This window comes from Colobus angolensis, unplaced genomic scaffold (genome assembly GCF_000951035.1).
Source record: "Colobus angolensis palliatus isolate OR3802 unplaced genomic scaffold, Cang.pa_1.0 Scaffold80, whole genome shotgun sequence".
Lineage (NCBI taxonomy): Eukaryota > Metazoa > Chordata > Mammalia > Primates > Cercopithecidae > Colobus > Colobus angolensis.
In genome coordinates, this window is record NW_012121821.1 from 2,395,670 (window position 1) to 2,414,733 (window position 19,064).

The 19,064-nt window shown below is 39.4% G+C and overlaps 1 protein-coding gene across 3 annotated transcripts in view; it reads left to right on the plus strand.

Moving 5' to 3' along the window:
• Window positions 1–19,064, plus strand: part of HMGA2 (high mobility group AT-hook 2) — a 137,902-nt gene extending 118,838 nt beyond the window's left edge. Inside the window, exons 4-5 of one of the 3 annotated variants that reach the window (XM_011929249.1) lie at window positions 7,050–7,082; window positions 18,900–19,064. In XM_011929249.1, coding sequence (XP_011784639.1) covers window positions 7,050–7,082; window positions 18,900–18,947 — 81 coding nt within the window. In that variant the 3' untranslated portion in view covers window positions 18,948–19,064. Of the gene's footprint in view, window positions 1–7,049; window positions 7,083–8,023; window positions 8,204–18,899 lie in introns of those variants that run through there. The other 2 variants (XM_011929247.1, XM_011929250.1) reach the window with 2 other exon arrangements.

Consider the following 19,064-nt stretch of genomic DNA (forward strand, 5'->3'; position numbering starts at 1 on the left):
AAAGACCTTACCTTGATTGTATGGGATTAAACCCTATGAAATTGCTGATAATTGATTGGTTTTGACCTACAAAAATGCCAGTTCATGTGGCTCAACCTGATAGTACGAGTCACACAGGGCAAATGCTGTGAAGACGCTCTGCCTCCACCTATCCTGGCGATACAGTTCTGCAGGAGGATTTGCATCTAAAAATCAGAGATTTTTGTTTTTTAAGAGTCCGAGTCTTGCTCTGTTGTCCAGACTGGAATGCAGTGACTACTCACAGGTACGATCATAGTACGCTGCAGCCTCGAACTTCTGGACTCAAGGGTCCTTTTTCCTTAGTCTCCCAAGTAGCTGGGACTAAAAGCATGTGCCAAGATGCCTAGTCCTAAGATTTGTTTTTTCGGCCGGGCGCGGTGGCTCAAGCCTGTAATTCCAGCACTTTGGGAGGCCGAGACGGGCGGATCACGAGGTCAGGAGATCGAGACCATCCTGGCTAACACGGTGAAACCCCGTCTCTACTAAAAAAAAAAATAGAAAAACTAGCCAGGCGAGGTGGCGGACGCCTGTAGTCCCAGCTACTCGGGAGGCTGAGGCAGGAGAATGGTGTGAACCCGAGAGGCAGAGCTTGCAGTGAGCTGAGATCCGGCCACTGCACTCCAGCCCAGGCGACAGAGCGAGACTCCATCTCAAAAAAAAAAAAAAAAAAAAAAAGATTTGTTCCCCTGGAGCTCTGGTTTTCCATTGAGGGGCCTCAGGGGCATCCTGGGAGGGCAGAGATGGGTTGCAGTGGAGGCCACGTGAATGAGTCTCAGAAATACCATTTTGTTTGCTTTCTGTTGTAGGGTTCCTACATAAGATCTAACATAAAAGGTGTGAGTGAGGTTCTTATGCTTTAAAAAAAAAAAAAAAGAAAAAAAGTGGTTCAAAGCCTCCAAAGCCTGAAGTTCATTGTTTGAAAAGTGACCCAAACACAAATCTTGACATTCTGGAATATTGAAGTTTTAAAACTTTAAATCCGGAGGGCCATGAACAAACATGTCGATCACATAATTTCATGAAAGACAAATTCTTGATAATGGTCATCCTCCTTCAGCCAGGTAAACATCAAGTTCAAAGAAAATATATTCAGGACAGCAGTGTGAAATTTTTGAGGATAAGAGCATATTTCGCAGCACATAAATGAAAGTGGATCTCGGTGAATGTTCTATATAGAAAGAAAGGTTGTGTTTTGAACCTTTAAACAACTTTGGACAAAGGGTGAAGAAGGATATTGTTCACACCACAAGTCAAAAGCTACTCCCATCAATGTGCCCTGACCACACAAGTCAAGGCTGCTGCTGGCCTTGATGGTTCATGGCCATTTGGTGTGTTTGCAGAGAGATTTGATGACTACTTGTCTAGAATTTGAGCTGTGTCTACTTATTCAATATTTTGGGACATTTTTCCTATAAATAACCAATCAATTTGGTCTAGAAAGCAGTGAAGTGATTGAGTAATAGGTCTATGTATTTATTGAAATGTTGTCTATATGGTAGGGATATATTCATCTGTCAGTTCAGGCAGATAAAACTGGCTACACTTGTGTGGATACAAACATGATCATAAACCTCACTAGTTCAGTGAGCTGGCTTACATCTAAAGGACTCTTTTGGAAGTTTAAAAACAAATATGTTTTGCATAAACATTTTTAATATGACACCATATTTAACTTAAAATTTTAAATAACAGATGATCCTGTGAGATGTTATTTTATGAGGTGTGAAAGGCCCCCAAAATGTAACTCTCACTGAGGAATTTTTATAGAAATTAGGGTTTTTACATCCTTTTTTAGTAAATAGCTAGATCTGTCTTACGCTATATTGCTATGAGACTGGAAAACAATCTACATGAAAAAAGATTATGCTAGGGCACAGAAGTACCTATTGGTTGAACAATGGTCGTATGATTTTAAAACAAAATCATATGATTTCAAAACAAAGTGGGCAAAATCACCTACTACTGGCTGGCAAGAAGCAAAGGATCTAATTATATTAAAATTCTGCTGCTTACATTAAAGCCAGAGACTCATCTGCATAGAGAGCCATGTGAAGGGCTTCTTTCTTTCTAAGGTCAACTTAAGACCCTTTGCATAATAATCATGTTTGCTTTACCATACACTGTGCCTAATTTTTTTAAAAAAATTAAGTTGGTAAGCTCAATTCAAGCCTCTTTTTATTTAATGTTTAGATTAGTACTAAAATGAACTACTAATGTCTGGGTCCTTTGTTAGCAAGGATTTTCTTTCAATGCCTACCAGAACTAGTGGCTTAGCTGTCTGAGTATCAGCTTTAAAATACCTAGACTTCCTGGAACTGTAGATTGTATTCTTAGGAGGGCTGAGGAACTTCTTAATTATTCTGAAATAGGTGGAATGGCAGACCATTTCCTACACAAATGTCTTTCTACAAAATCTTAAAAATCCAGGTACTCTGTGGATTTTAAAAGTTCAGTAACTTTTTTTCTTTCATTTGGAGAACTGCTCGTCTGCTGTACGACCTCAGAAATCCAGAACTATGTCCTTTCCTTTTGCTTATCCTCTACAGTTTCTTAGCATGTTGTACCCTAAGCTATTTGTATATACTTTAACAATGATATTTATTTATTTGCTTAAGCATTATACTTTCAATTGTGGCTGAGTTAGTCCATTCTAAGGGCTAGACTACAGAGCACTACTCACTGAAATCCATGTGGTTAGAAAGAGCTCTTCTTAATCTTCACATAATACGTTCAACTGATGGGGTCTTTGAGTTCTCACCATTTTTTTTTTCTTTAGAGGCAGAGTCTTGCTCTGTCACCCAGGCAGGAGTGCAATGGTGTGATCATAGCTCACTGCAGCCTAAACCTCCTAGGCTCAAGCAATCCTCTGACCTCAGCCTCCTGAGTAGCTGGGAGTACAGGCATGCACCACTACACCTGGCTAATTATTTTTAATAGAGGTGAAGTCTTGTTAGGTTACCCAGGCTGGTCTCAAACTCGTGAGCTCAAACAATCCTCCCAAAGTGCTGAGATTACCGGCATGAGCCACCGCATCCGACCACAGTTTTATTTTAACATCTATTAATCCAAAACATTTCTTCAAAGTCCTTTGGTGATTTTGTCAATGCTTCTATTGATGTTTTGTTCTGGGAGGAAGCTCTGTTTCACCCCATTGTGTTTTAGAAGTTTAAATGCAACCATGGAATGAGGATTTTCATTACAAGCTTTTTGAAAGGTGCAATAGTCTCAACATCATGAACTCAAAATCTCAGTTCATTGAAGGGTTTGCATGCCAAGTTGACGAAGTGCCTAAGTTATATAAACTCCCTATGTCTACACTTAGAATTGGATCATCAGATTCGTCTAAACAACTTGAAAACCTTTGCTATGTGTTCACTAGAACGGTCATTATGATGTCCACACCTTTAAGAGGGACTCATCCCCTCCACAATTGATAATGAAGGAAGAATCTCCAAGTGAGGTGAGGCAGCTGGACTTTGCAGGGCTGACTCTTGTCCCCTGGGATTCACTTTTCATCAGCAACCTGGAGGAATCAGAACTAGGACTTGCTGAACAATCTGGAGTTGAAAATCAAAGCCGGGGAAGTACAGCTTCTCCTGGATCGGATATTGATTTGATTTTTTTCTTTTTTCTTTTTTTTCAAAGAACAGACTGGGTTTCTTCAGAGCATTATATCAGGGATTAAGAGAATCAGTAGACTCAAGTTGTTTTAGTTTTAGAAAATGATCTCAGAAGATTATTTAAATTCCCTAGGCCTTGGTTTCCCTGTGAGAAAATGAAAACAGTAAGGCCTGGACCCTCCCAGTAACAAAGGGGCAGATGTTAAAAATATAAAGGATTTTAGCTTTTATATAGGAAATGCATGTGCAAAATATTACTCATTTTTTAAGGTGCATGGACATTTACTGTTAACAGCACAGAAGACTAATATACATCGTTGATACTATTCAGGTCTTATAAAAAATCCCGTGGCCAGTCGTGTTTTTAATGCCAAGAACCCTGAGGAGCAACTGGTTTCTAAGTATCAACACTTAGTTCTGAGCCGAGAGATGCCTCAAGGAAGATAAGAGACTTACAGTTTGTTTGGTGTCCAAAAAGCTTTCCAGACAGCAGTTTGTTTCCTTCCCCTTTTTATGAATGGTGGTAGTATTATGCTTTAGTCTGCATTTTCTACCAAAGCCATTCATAAAAATAAAAACAAAACAAAATAACAACAACAAAAACTTTCTCGGCACAGTCTGGAGCCATTGGGTGCCAGAGGCTGGGAAAACATCCTGGCAGCCATAACCCCAACCAACATTGAAAGTATTCAAGGGTCTGTTTGTTTGGTGGTCTGAAAAGTATGAAGTGCTGTGTCTGAGGGTAGCTGGTAGAAGTTCCGTGACACGGACTAGGCCGGGAGCCAGGGCTGGCAGAGATTCAGACATTGTCTTTCCCCTCATTGAAGTGTCAGGACCTAATTCATGGAAAATTGGGTGAGCTGGCAGCCCTTTCAGAGGATTTCATTGAGCTGCAGTGTGCAGGAGTCACATGAATGCGGGAGCCTCGGCCAAAAAAGGAGGGGGATTTCTGAGCAGTAGGAACCAGTCAGCCTACAAGAATGTGTGTAGATTTGAAACAGTTTGGGAGTAAACATGTGTACAGGTGTAATCGACAGGGAAAAGGGGGAGGAAGAAGAGTGCTGTCTTCTTCCAAACGACCCTTTGGAAATGAATCCTCTAATAGCCCACGCTTGTGTGTCCTAAGAGGCAAGAAGTCCTCATTGTTCTTGGTTCAATTTCCCCTGGAGAAAATATCATCTCAAAACTTGGGCTTTTGTGATGATCTCATCTCTACTGTGGTTTAAAGTCAAAGGGAAGAACGTCTTTTCCTTTGAGCAAAAGTACCTTGCCATTTATTTTATTTTTATGCTGTCCATCTAAAAACAAAAAAAGTTCTGATGATTTTTATATGGAATTTTTAATGCACCAGCAATAAACCACTGTACCACTGAGAGGAACTCTGAGAGGAAAGGGCTCTCAGAATGAATGAACAGGGGCTAGTGAATAGTGAAGGTATCCTAACTGCTGTTATTTGGGAGAACTGTAACAATTTTATTTTTCACTGGCGCAAGAAAGCGTGCCACTATGCACATCAGAGTACCTCAGGTGTACTCACAAATCTCAGTGATGTGTAGATAGAATAATGCATGCCTGTATTCAGACATGAAAGTGAGGACTGCAAGTAAATAATCCATCGAAAAGCTCTGGCTTTAAATCCACCTTTTATAATGCCAAAGTAATAACAAGTATTTTCTAATACTCTATTGGAAAGTTAGGCAGGCAGAAAAGCATTCCCTCGGATGTTTCACTCAAAAGAGAGAGTTTTGCTCTACATATACAATAGATATAGATGTAACACAATATTCTTCCTATGATACCATCAAGAAACTGAACAAACTCACAGAATGGGAGAAAATATTTGCAAATCATAAGGGACTTGAATGTAAAACATTAAAGAACTCACAACTTCTTTATGAAGAGAGAGCAATTTTTTTAAAATGGGCAAGGGATTTAAATAAACATTTCTCCCCAGGAGACATATAAATGGCCAATAAAAGATTGAAAAGATGCTCAACATCATTAGTTGTAAGAGAAATTCAAATCGAACAGCAATGATGTTTAACTTCACACCCATTTGGATGTCTATAAGCAAAAAGACAGGCAATAACAAGCATTGGCATGTATACAGAGCAATTGGAACTCCAGATTCATTGCTGGTGAGACTGTAAAATGGTGCAGCTGCTTTGGAAAGGTGTCTGGCAGCTCCTCAAAAAGTGAAACAAAGAATTACAGTATGACCCAGTGATTCCACTCCCAGGTATATACCCAAGAATGAAAACACGTTCGCACGAAAATGTGTATATAAATGTTCATAGTAGCATTGTTTATAATAGCCAAAAGGTGGAAACACCCCAGATGTCCACCAGCTAATGAATGGTAGGTAAAATGTGGTATATCCATACAAGGGAACATTATTTAGTATAAAAAGGAATGAACTGCTGATGCTACCATATGGATGACCCTAGAAAACCCTAGGCCAGTGAAAGAAGTCAGACACAAAATACTCTACATATATTGTATGATTCTACTTACATGAAATGTCAAGATAGGTAAATTCGTAGAGACAGAAAGTAGATTCATGGTCACCTAGGCGTGGGAGGTGGCTAGGGATGTGGAGGTTAGTGAAGAGTAACCACTAATGGGTACAAGATTTCTTTTAGAGGCGATGAAAGTGTTCTAAATCAGATTGTGGTGATGGTTGCACAGCCCTCTGAATATACTAAAATATACTTTAAATGAGTGAATTGTGTGGTATGTAAATTATGTCTCAATGAAGATGTTTTTAAAAAATGAAATATTAACAAATTAGGTACCTTCACTCCTCAGTTTTGTGACATACAGGCTAAAAACAAAGTGAATCAAACAGTTGTTTCTTGCAAGCTAGTTGGCATGTATGCCAGATTTTAACTGGGAATTGCTTTCACTGAGATAACCTATGTTGTGTTTCCTTAATATAGAGAGATCAGGAATAAACAGTTTTCTTTTTTTTTGAGATAGGGTGTTGCTCTGTCACCCAGGCTAGAGTGCAGTGGCATGATTACGGCTCACTGCAGCCTTGACCTTTCTTGGCTCCCATGATCCTTCCATTTAGGCCTCTGAGTAGCTGGGACTACAGTTGCATGCCACCACACACTGTTAATTTTTGTACTGCTTGTAGAGACAGGGTTTCACCATGTTGCCCAGCCTAGTCTAGAACTCCTGGGTTCAAGCCATCCGTCCACCTCTGCCTCCCAAAGTGCTGGGATTATAAGCATGAGCCACCACACCTGGCTATGTATAAACACTTTTAACTTTGGATATACCAGTTGAACTTTATACTTTCCTGTTTTCTTTGAAGACAAGTATCTATATTTAAAATATGTACACCTAATTTTTTCCAAAATGTATATTTTCTTTTAAAATATATCTTTTTCTTTTCCTCCTTAGCCACAACAAGTTGTTCAGAAGAAGCCTGCTCAGGTAAGACATAGTCAATAATTTTTTTCTCCCCATTAATATAAAAAGTGAAATATGTACTGAAAAATGTCCCCAAACTAAACCTTATTTCGCATTTTCTTAATTTTGATTATTATCTTGCAGTATTCTTGAAAATGTGTTGTAGCCTTCAAAGTCGGGAATATATAGTCAACAATCGTACCATTAAAACCCCCCAAAATGTAAGGTCTTAAGTGTACAAAGCAAATATAAATTATTTTAAAAATAAAACTATTTTATTTCATTGCCTCATATGTAAAACAAATATTTAATCTTATTCTATCTTTTACCAATTCTTAAACATCAAATTTTGCCCTTTCCAGCTGTCTATATTCTGTTGACTTGACAACAGACTTCTATTTAATGATTCATGACTGGAAACATATTTCTTCATTGAACCATTTCATAATATTTGATGATCCCAAAACACTCCAAAGAATGCTGGAATACTTGAAAATTAAGTTATACTAACTTGCAGACTGATGCATTCTTAGATCTTATTTAAATAACTGAATCCCAGTCTGTGAAGTTTTTGGCAACATCAAAATTGGGAAATAGCTCTACGTCTCTTGCCCCATATTCCTGGAGCACCTTGTCCTCACTATAACCTATACATAGAAACATTAAAAAACCGTATTTATTGAGGAAGCATATCTTGAAGAAAACAAAACTGAAGTATAAATTAACCATGATTGCTAATAATGTGAGCCATTATTAAAGTATAAGAATGTCCTGCTGTTCTCTTCCCTTCTGGATGAAAATAGTCATTGGAGATTTAGGTGGCATGCTGAACCTGCTAAAATAAGTTATTAAGCAGTGTCATGAGCTATCAAATTAAGTAGAACTCTTTCGTGTAATTTTAAGTATCCATGAAATCTTTTTCCCTAGAGGTCTTTACAAATCTACCTTGCATCCTGTTTTCTTAGGTCAATGTTGCCTTGCCTGGGAAGGACCACCCGGGCAATCTTATATATCTACTATTCTCTAAAAATGCCACTTAGAAGAGAACTGAAACTTCCAAACACATGAAAGCATCCTGGGAAAGTGTCTTTAAACAATTACACATGAGCTTTAAATGCAATAAAAACAGAGTTACCATGAAAAAAGTCATTCTCATTGCTGCTCCCATACGTAAAAACTAAGAGTGGGAGAGGGGTGCTAAAAAGACCCAGTGTTTGTGTGTCTTTAAGCAATATTAATATATATCTATATATATATATACAAAAACTTGACATTTTAAGTAGGTGAACCCAAATATATTTAGCCTCTCATCCTTTATCTGTACAAAAATCAAGAGAAAATAAATTGATAATTCTGTGCATTTGAGTCAAAGGATGAGGCAGAGTTCACATTTGCATCACAGGCTGTGAACTACAGATTAATCACCTTATTTGATTTGTTAATATAGATTCAGTCCCTGTGCTTAGTGTCATAGGGAAGATGAGTCAAACAAAGAAAAACAGTCACTGCACCTGAGAGATGTATTTATATGTATATGCCTGTGTCCTATCCAGTGGTATGCTGGAACCAGCCCTAGTGAGCAAATAGCGAATGCCTCTTCTGAATTCCGTGTGCAGTGATGTCGAGTAGGTAGCTTGAAATCCACTATGGTGGGAGTATTCACACTATGGAAAATGACAAATACTAAAATTCAGGACTTTTTTTTTTTTCCTGAAGAGCAAGTTGTTAAACATTTCCCTCCCCAGCACGGCCCCACCCTTCAGCGATTCTGTTTATTTGGTCTGGAGATCCATCAGTATTTTTTATGAACTCCCTAAGTGAGTTTAATGTGCAACCAGAGATGAAGACACTCCATGAAAACACATGGGAAGATGTTTGAACATTTGTTGAGCAAATGACCACAGAATGTCAATGTGCATGGGACACACGGGGGATACGGATGAATGAGTGGAATGCCTCAGGTTATCAAGGGGATGATACCCCAAAGACTGGAATTTTCTTGTTTTGTTTGATTTTGTTGTTGTTGAGTTGCAGAAGGGAAAACTGAAACATAAATTAAGGGAAAGAAATTACAGATGAGATGAATGGCATATACAAAGGTAGAGAGGCAAGAACAAATGCATCACAGGTGGAGATTATTAATGTGGCTAGAACTGATTGCAAGTTGGGCATTAATACACCAAGAAATAATATAAGTGAAATCACAGTTTTTCCCAAGAGAATCCAGAATCTCAAAGAACCCACAAGTGGATTGAGTTGATCTTCAAGGATCAATCTGACTACCTTACAGACCCTGTTCCAGATTTGCCCCATATAGGAGAGTTCAGACTCAGACCTATAAAAAAGAACATGAGCTCATTGGGCTACCTAATTTATATTGTCTGATGACACAGTAATGAATTATGTAAACATGAAAGCTACGTGAAAGTTCGTGGACAATAATGTAAATTTTACACTACATTCAAAAGAATATCTTCCTTTTCCATCTGTTTCTTTCAAAATACCCTCCCAGATGGCTTTCCCATGTGGCAATCTGGATTAACTCAGCCTCATACCCTTCCTACAACAGCACTTTGAGGGGTTACATTCAGAATCACTTTTGAGGTAAAAATTTTAGCACAGCTAAATATTTTATATCTAAAGAAAAGGGCTCAGAAGTGTGTAAAGAGACCTAGGTTTTTCTTTCTGACCCCATCACTAGGCTAATTAATTTCTCTTTGCTCTATTTATCCATCTAGGAAATGGAATAATAATGCCTTTTCCCTTACTCCCAAGAACATTACAAGAGATTCATAATTATATAAATTCCAGGTAGCATTATTACGTTCTGACTTATTTTTGATGGTTTTTCATTTCCAGAGATTTATAGTCTCAAAAATTCTAGAATCCTGATTTATTCCAAAGTACTTCCTCTTTGACGTCAAGTGTTTTCCTTGAATGTTTTTTAAAGCAGGATTTTTTAGCTGGAGGAAATTTTCTAGTAATTGCTCCATCCTATCATTAGGGCTAAAGCATTCAGAATCATCTTCCTAGTATTTCTGTCACATGTATACAGAATTACAAAGGCTCTGTGGTAAAGTATCCTTATACTGCCCAATGCTGAAGTCTCCTCAGATCAAGAATGGCCCTTCTTGAACCTGGGGTACAAAGCAGCAGAGTTTATTCTGAGGAGAAGAATTCAGAATTATGACAAATCTCAGCACCTACATATGCACTTGTGTTTGTGCGTACAAGTACATGCATCTAGAGAGAAATAAAAAGTGAAGGACCACCCTGTTGCAGGAGTTCATGTTTGGGAAATCCACCAGGTGTCATCAGCTGCAAACACCAACTGTGTCCTATAATCCTAATGGGAGAGTTAATAGCCTCTTAAAAATCTAAAGGGGAAAATCTGTAATATGCACGTTAACTTTTTTCTAAAATTCCAAAACCAATGAAAACGGCTTACAAAATAACTCTACTATATTTCCACTTCAAGTGATAAACAATAAATTGAAATTAGCTAATTAGAAATAAATAGAAATGAGGCTGGGCGCGGTGTCATGCCTGTAATCCCAACACTTAGGGAGGTCAGGAGTTCGAGACCAGCCTGTCCAACATGGAGAAGCCCCGTCTCTACTAAATACACAAAAATTAGCCAGGCGTGGCAGCAGGCACCTATAATTCCAGCTACTTGGGAGGCTGAGGCAGGAGAATCGCTTGAACCTGGTTGGCGGGGGAGGGTTGCCGTGAGCAGAGATTGTGCCACTGCACTCCAGCCTAGGTGACAGCAAGACTCCATCTCAAAAGAAAGAAATAGAAATCAGCTCGTTTTTTAGCAATTTGAGCAGTTGAATTCTCAGTCATATGAATTACATTCTTAACCCTAGTAGGAAATGGTGGTAGGTTTTTCTTTTTCTTTTTTTAAAAAAAGAAACACCATAAAAGTACCAGATTATTATTATTATTATTAGAGGGTGCTTTGTTACTCAGGTTTTTACTTTGATAAAAATAAGTCTCTTTCCATCTGAGATATCTTAAAAAGTTTCTCTAGTTTATCAGGTATTTGATCGTTTACTGCTATTTCCCTTTTAAGGCTGTCACCTGAGACTTGAAGGGACTCCCTAAATGTAATTCAGACATTTTTCTCTCGCCTTTCTTCTACCCAAAGGGAAAACAGGTTTTTAAAATCCAAAAGTTCTCCACCCTTTCAATCTACTTTCCCCATTGTTGTATAGCCCTGGCAAACAATGCCTCTGGCAATTAGGACAGGTACAAACCTGCTCCTTTTCAATTTCCCAGTGAGAGGACTGCAAAGTCTTCAGTTTCTGAAAGAATGGAAACAAAGCTTTCTGTTTCAAAAAAGAGTTTTTACTTGCGAGTAACATCTTCTGTGGGTGGTGTGCACCCGGGCAAAGAAATCTCAGTAAGCCTTGATTATCACGGGATTTCTTCCCCCTCAAAATAAAATGTTGAATGTTTTTACAGAGACTTCAAGGGCAGTTTTAAGGATGTTTATATTTCAGACAACCTAAACATTGTTTGGAGCAAAATGAGAGATTTCATTTTGGGACAAGCAAGTTGATGAATTGCAGTCAGCATCTCGTTCTCAAAGAAGGCATTTTTACTGGGGGCTTTTAGTCTAGACATACAAAGAGGGAAGGAGGAAAGGGGAAAGCATTCTCACTCTAACACTCATCTTTTACATGGTACCTTAGCCAGTGCAGTAAATAGTTCATAATAAATCAGACTGACAAATACTCACTCGTCTACTCACTCAAGGAACATAATGATTTATACTGCCTAAGTCATAAAGATTACTGATGTATTTATTTTTTTACTTATGCACTTTCAAGCTGGTAAAACATCTTGTGGGCCAGTAAATGTTTGGTACCAACTGGCAAAACATGAAGAATCATATCAAAGGCTGCCCTGAGTTGCACTGTTTTGTTGTATAGGAAATACTTTTTGACTTAACCGCTGACCTCTGACATCACACAGGTCAAGGGAAAAGGAGAGAGCAAAGTAGAAACCAAGGTTTAACCCTTAATAAAGTAGCTCAAGGACATAGCAGCACAGGGAAATTGGAGGGCAGAGGAAGCGTATCAAAATGATTATTAACTGTAAACAGATGAAGTAATTAGCTTAGCTAACAGTTGTAATACAGGAATATTGGCAGGATGAGGTCAGCGGTTCTTGGCAGGAAATGTTTTATAGAGATGACAACTTCTAACAGAAGTGAAAGAACATCACTCAATTTAGGGCAACTTATAAAACTCCAAAAGGCAAAATTTAGTGGTTCTGGACTTGACAAATTTGCCGAGAGTTTTCTTTTTTTAAGTATGACTGTTTCTGTGTGGGGAAGTCTGTGGATTAGGCTCAAAACAAAATGGCAGTGGCTGCCTGCATTTCCCCTTCACATTGCAGAATTTTCCTCTACATTTTGATGTGTACTGGATAAAAACCAATTATTTACTCAATATATATCTTTCTTCTTAGTGTCCAAACTTACTGACCCAAATTAATGTGGAACAAATAGCAATTGGCTTTAAAACCTGGTCTTTCTAAGAAAATCCTTAATCGTTGCATAGAAATATATTGCATTGTCTCAGACACTCACATTCAGGAAATGTTTGCTGGACACTCAAATGTCTACTAAGAAATTATTTGTTAACTTACTGTTATTGATATTTCTATAATCTTACTCAAAAGTCATAACTCAGGATAATGAAAAACATTTGGTGCAATAATGATTAAAATCCACAAATGTTCTGTTCCCTGGCTGCAAATACAACACCTATGCAAAATTTTACACATCTACAAAACAAAAGGAAAAGGTTTTTCCTAGTCTATGCCATTAATAAGCACATCTGGAATATAACCCTTAAGCAGTCTTTAATCATAATTTAAAGCTACTTTCCATAAAAATAAGAACATTCCACAACAGTTGTGGAAACACTGAAATAAATTTTCTTCTTCTGGGCTGGGCACAATGGCTCATGTCTGTGATCCCAGCACTTTGAGAGGCTGAGGCAGAAGTATCCCTTGAGCCCAGGAGTTTAGGACCAGCCTGAGCAACATAGTGAGACCCCATCTCTATTAAAAAAAAAAAAAAAAAAATCCCTTCTTTTGAATACTTTGTTTATGCAAAAATCCTTTTGTTGTCTTTAGCTATTTTTTTAAATGCAGTGTTCCTATGATAAGAATTGAACCTGGCATGGAAAACTGATCAAACCAGTAATCCTCAGAAATCGTGACTCCTGAAACTTATAATTGGTTTATACCTAAAATGATTTCCCTGTTTGAAAAATGTGTCTACCCTCTCCAGATTTTTAAAAACAGCCCTTTATCCCAGGAAGGAGAAATTCATTGTATCCCAGAGACCAGCATTACTTCTGTTGCAATATTTTCAGTAATGGAACTGTTGAGGTTACAGACAAGACAAGCCAGAGAGCATTTTAGGAAGCTAATACTTTTTATTTTACTTTCCTCTGGGGACCCTATTGAATAGTTTTTTTCTTTCTTAAGAACCTATCCTTGAATCATAGGTAAAGAAATAATCACAGAATTAGTAACTGACATTAATAGTCACAGCTTCACACTATAGTCTTACTGGATTTTTACTCTTTTTCAGGGTTTCCCCAAGCGGTTGTCACATTTCTCACACAATCCTGCAGTGTAGATAGACATGTATAGTCATTACTGGTCTGACACAGTGGGACTGAGACCTGCTAGTGCAGTGGTTGGCATCTATGATTAGTGAGGTCCAAGCTCAACCTTCTTTACATTAAACATGCCCCAGCAAGACCTTCAAACCAACTTTATTAAGCTGATGCTAACACACACAAAGTAGTCCTAACAATTCTATGTTATATATACGTAATGTAAAAATAAAGACAAGATCAGGTACAAATGCTGTCAATATCTCAACTTCTTGTCTCCTTTTGAAAAATGTAATTCCTGCCTAGCATTTCCACCAGAATCCCTTGCTCTTGCCAGATTATATGGTTTATATATGTTCCATTTAACATGTTTTTTAAAAATCTGCTGTAGAGTTTTCCTAGTTGGAGGAAATAATCACTTTCCATTAAGTTAAACAGTCTTGATACATTTTAAACGAAAATATCTGACAGAGAATAGAAAAACTCAGCTTTGTGGTCTTGTCGGTCACTTAGCTACAGATAGAACTTGAAAAACTAGTTCCTGGTCATTGCTGCTGAGGAGAGCCCTTTATTTCTGCTGTAACAGGACTGACTCAAGATACTCATGAACGTGGAAAACTCCTAAGTGTGTCGTTCTGAGTTCCTGAGAAGTTGAACATACACAGATGACAAAAAAAAAGAATGCCACTTAGCATAACTACCCTTTCTAGATTACCAAGTATTTGTAGGTTTATTGGCAAGATAGCTTAAATCACATATGTATTTCTGGCCTGCAACATCATGTAATAGAAGAATTGCAGAATTATTTGCAGTTAAGAAAAAAAAAAGATAAGGACTTATTATAGCTGACATGGACTTCTGTGATTTTTGCACTCCTTACCGCACACAAAGGAGGGCATCGTGGTAACACCACCCCTGAGTTTGTATTTCCTGGTTCCATTTAGAATCCACTGGCCTCTTCTACTGCAGACCTGCTGTTTAGTCTGCATCTGAAAATTAAACCCAGAGCTTCAGCTCTTAGCATTAAATACTGAACTTTCTTCCAGCACACACCCTCATCCATGCCTGTATGGTAAGTCTTATTAAACTCAAGACATTTTAAAATTCCATCAGCCTTAGGAGTTAAGTTTGGATATTGGGCTGTCTTCCTCCTCCTTTTTAATCAATTAGCAGAAGTGTACCCAAAGGTGTATATATCACATGCATCATGTTGACCCAAATTAAAAGAACAGTGGTACGTGCAAACTATATTTCTGGGTTTTAGTGGAGTTTTTTTCAAGCTTAGCTAAAACAATGAAAGAGTTACATTTACCAAATTCCTTTTTTCATGAACAAAAGAAAAACTAAGGCAAAGTAAGTACACTTTTCCAGTAGTTATAATAAAAGTATAGTTTTCCAACTCTGCCTATCCCTTGCCCCGCTCATCAATTTTCTGCCAAGAAAGCTCACACGTTTCAGCCCGGTACCACGCAACCTCACTTGTCTTTGTAAAGTAGCTGCATGATGGCTGGGAGCTGTTCGGTGTTTAGAGGCCTTAGTGGCTGGTGCTCATAAAAATGTTACTGTGCACTTGCACTTTGAAAAGTCCTTTCATATGAACATTCCTGAAGCCCCATTCCAACAGGTAAGCCTTCTTGACCAAAGAGCGGCTGTTTAGCCTTCCCACCCTACCACTAGACCCTAATGAGATGTGTGCAACTCTTGGCTACAACTTTCTTCTTATTATTACTTCAAGGCTTCTCTTGGGAGCTACACAAGCTCAAAAGTCCTTTGACCATTAGGTGACAAATGTGATGCAATTTTTTAAAAACATGTCAAGGTACAAGCTATTGCCTATAACACACAGCCTTTTTTCTTTATTTTTTTTTTTTTTTTAGACAGAGTCTTGCTCTGTCGCCCAGGCTGGAGTGCAGTGGTGCCATCTTGGCTCACTGCAAGCTCCGCTTCCCAGGTTCACGCCATTCTCCTGCCTCAGCCTCCCAAGTAGCTGGGACTACAGGTGCCCGCCACTACACCTGGCCAATTTTTTTGTATTTTTAGTAGAGATGGGGTTTCACTGTGTTAGCCAGGATGGCCTTGATCTCCTGACCTCGTGATCCGCCCACCTTGGCTTCCCAGAGTGCTGGGATTACAGGCATGAGCCACTGTGCCTGGCCCCAGCCATGTCTTTTAAGTTACTAAAGATGACTGAAGCTCAGGGGTCCCTACCAACTCCTCAGTTACAGAAACAGGACTCTTTGGGGATGTCAGAGCCAGCTGCTTATTCTCCATGTCGCCTGTTTCTGTTCTCTCTTTGCACCACAGAAGCACCCTGTGTTAACTCTGGCCAAACCATGACATTTAGGGGAGCTAAGAATGGGTTTTCCAACCTCATTCCTGACAGGGAGGGTTTTTCTTCTCTTCATTGAATGCACACTTGTGGTCCAGAATCCACACATGTAGCCAAAGACCAAGTCACTGGGAAGGTGAGAGCTGAGGTTTGCAGAAGTGGGAAGAGCCACCTGCCCAGCCACATTACCCCTTTGGGAACCATTCCTTCCTTTGAAGGGTGGCCAGCCAGGGCTATGCCAAGAAGAGAGAGCTCTCCACTAACTAGACATTTGAGAAAATCATCATTCTGAGCATGTGGGAGCCACATTGCCTGCAAACCTTTAATGGAGTGAGACTCCCACCCTCTGACATCCTAGTCATGTTCCCAGTACTAACTGATAGTCACTAGTAGAAGAATTCCAAGGTCAGCAGAAAGATACATTAATAAAACAACTATCCACATTCTGTTAAGAACAGGTAAGGAAACATTATGATCTACCACCATTTTCATTTGAATTGTGTCTAAGGGGTTGGAAGTCAGGAGTTTCAGGAGCTCACATCAAGCAAAGTTTCTGGGAATGTTTTGAAAAGTTGATCACATTCCATCTAGTACAAGGTCTTTGTTAAGTTCATGCCTGAAAATTCTGTTTCCTTCCAGATTTGAAAGTACCTTCGTTTCCGGATAGTATAGAAAAATCAAACAGTTAGAAATGGAATAATTACAGCTCAATCCAGGAGATTTGCCAGCTTGACTGTGCTCTATTAATTTGTTGACCGTAAGAAGGAATAAAATATACCTGCTGGCTTTTATGCCGTGGTCTGTTTCAGAGTAATCACCTAAGTCCACACCTCATGTCATAATGAGAAGTGAGTCATCTGGGGACAGACGAGGTGTGTATCTGCCTAACAGTTCAGTGACTTTCTGGAATTTAAATATTAAATGAAAGGACAGGGTCACAGGGCAGCTGATCTTTGGCTCGCCTCTCTTTCGTCTGCCCATGGCTTTGATCATGCTACATCCTTCTTTGTGGCCAGGGCTCCACAGAGAATCTCAGGGTCATGGCCTGTTGCCTAGTCAAGAGGTATAAACCTGCTGCTTATATATGTGAAGCCCACAGTTTGGGGGTTGGGAGTTAAAGGGGAGGTAGCCTCATACGTTCCACTTTTCCCACAAAACCCAAAGCAGACTAAACAAAACCGGTGTGAAATCTCATGACTTGATGCTGCCATGGTTATATTTTTCAAGCTGTAATCCATTCATTTGTATGTGTGTTTATTCCCAGGATTTACAGCTCTCTCGGTCTTCGGGGGGAAAGAGAATATTTGAAACCTTTTGCAAAGGGTTTGAAGTATGCAGTGGCCTGTGATTAAAGCCCAGGATAGAGAGAGTGTGTGTGTGTGTGCGTGTGTGTGTATGTGCATTCATGTGAGTGTGTGAGTGCCCGTTCATGTGGGGTTTTTTCTCCCATTTGCTGCTTTTACGCAAAAGCGTCACACATGGTAGCATTTAGGAGCCCCTTCACAGCTGAAGTGTTTCAAACACTAATGAATGGAAGTTTGGTCATATAATGCAGACAAGCTTTAAGGCATGCTTTACTGAATGGTGTACTGTGGTGACCTGGGAAAGGAAGAGAGGTATAAATTGTGTCGGTTAGCCACCCAGACAAAATGAAGCCATGTGGAAAATCAAATCTATTAAAGTATGAAGACTGTTATAAGCTGTTTTAAGCTGGCCATTCTTAAAGGGGCTCGGTCTGCTGCAGGAGTAAATGTTTACCTCTTCTCCCAGATCTTTTTCACATGCCGTCTTATGAGACAATGTGCAGCATTTGATAAAAATCATCCTCTCACTAACGACGCTTTTATCGGAAATGTTTATTGTCTCCGCTTTACCACCCATGTCCTGAAAGGTACTGCACATTTGTTAAATAAGCAAAAGGAAAGAGAACTTTGCGGCTCAAGCTGGCTCGCAGAAACCCCAACAAATTCCAGAGCCATAAGGAATCAGAAAAAGGAAAAGGGAAGGAGGAGTTAGATTTATATGAAGAGGGGGCCTTGCAAAAACATATATATTAGATTTTCTCTGCTTGGCTAGCCCACCATCAAATGTTTGGTCCATGCGGATTAGTATTGAGATTGAGCAGTTACACTGAACTTGGGTCACTGTCTCAAAATGTGCTTTAATAAATACAAAGGGGAGGAAATGGATTTGGGAAGCCTCGTTGTCCACTCTGCCCCTGCTCTCACACTGCCTCTGCACAGTGGTGTAGCGGTCACAAGCTGGTGGTGGCACCAAAACCGACCCGACCCAAATCCTGGTCCCACACACCCTGTAATTTTGGGCACATTCCTTGTCTGTGCCTTGGTTTTCTCATCTGTAAAATAGGAATATTAACAGAAGGTGCCTAAGCATCTGGTAAGCACTCTAAAAATACCAGCTATTATTCCCAGTATCGGGAGGGTGGGTTCATTTATGCCTTAAGAACTGATCCCCCTAACTCTATTTTTCTTGTGTGCCGGTTTTTAAAACTGATGAATGGCATGCTGTCGGGAAAAATTTATTCTATTCCTATTTTTTTTCTAATTGGTGAGTAACCGTGCATTGCCCTGACATTCTCTGGACAGCAAACAATTGAATTTGCTGACCAGCCGTCATGATTGTCAAGCCTTAAGTCAACAGTGGCTAATGACCACTCTGGGAAAAAACAACACCTTGATTCCTCAATTACGGTTTAAGAAGCCCTGGCAATGAGGGCTCGCCAGTCATCGTCATCCTCTTTTGAGGCAAGCACAATGTGCTGTGGAAACAGGTTACCTCTGCACTGTTGGCAAGAGCAGCCCACACAGTGTAACGATTGAGCGTCATGGCTGTGCCCTTTGTGTGTTCCAGGAGGAAACTGAAGAGACATCCTCACAAGAGTCTGCCGAAGAGGACTAGGGGGCGCCAACGTTCGATTTCTACCTCAGCAGCAGTTGGATCTTTTGAAGGGAGAAGACACTGCAGTGACCACTTATTCTGTATTGCCATGGTCTTTCCACTTTCATCTGGGGTGGG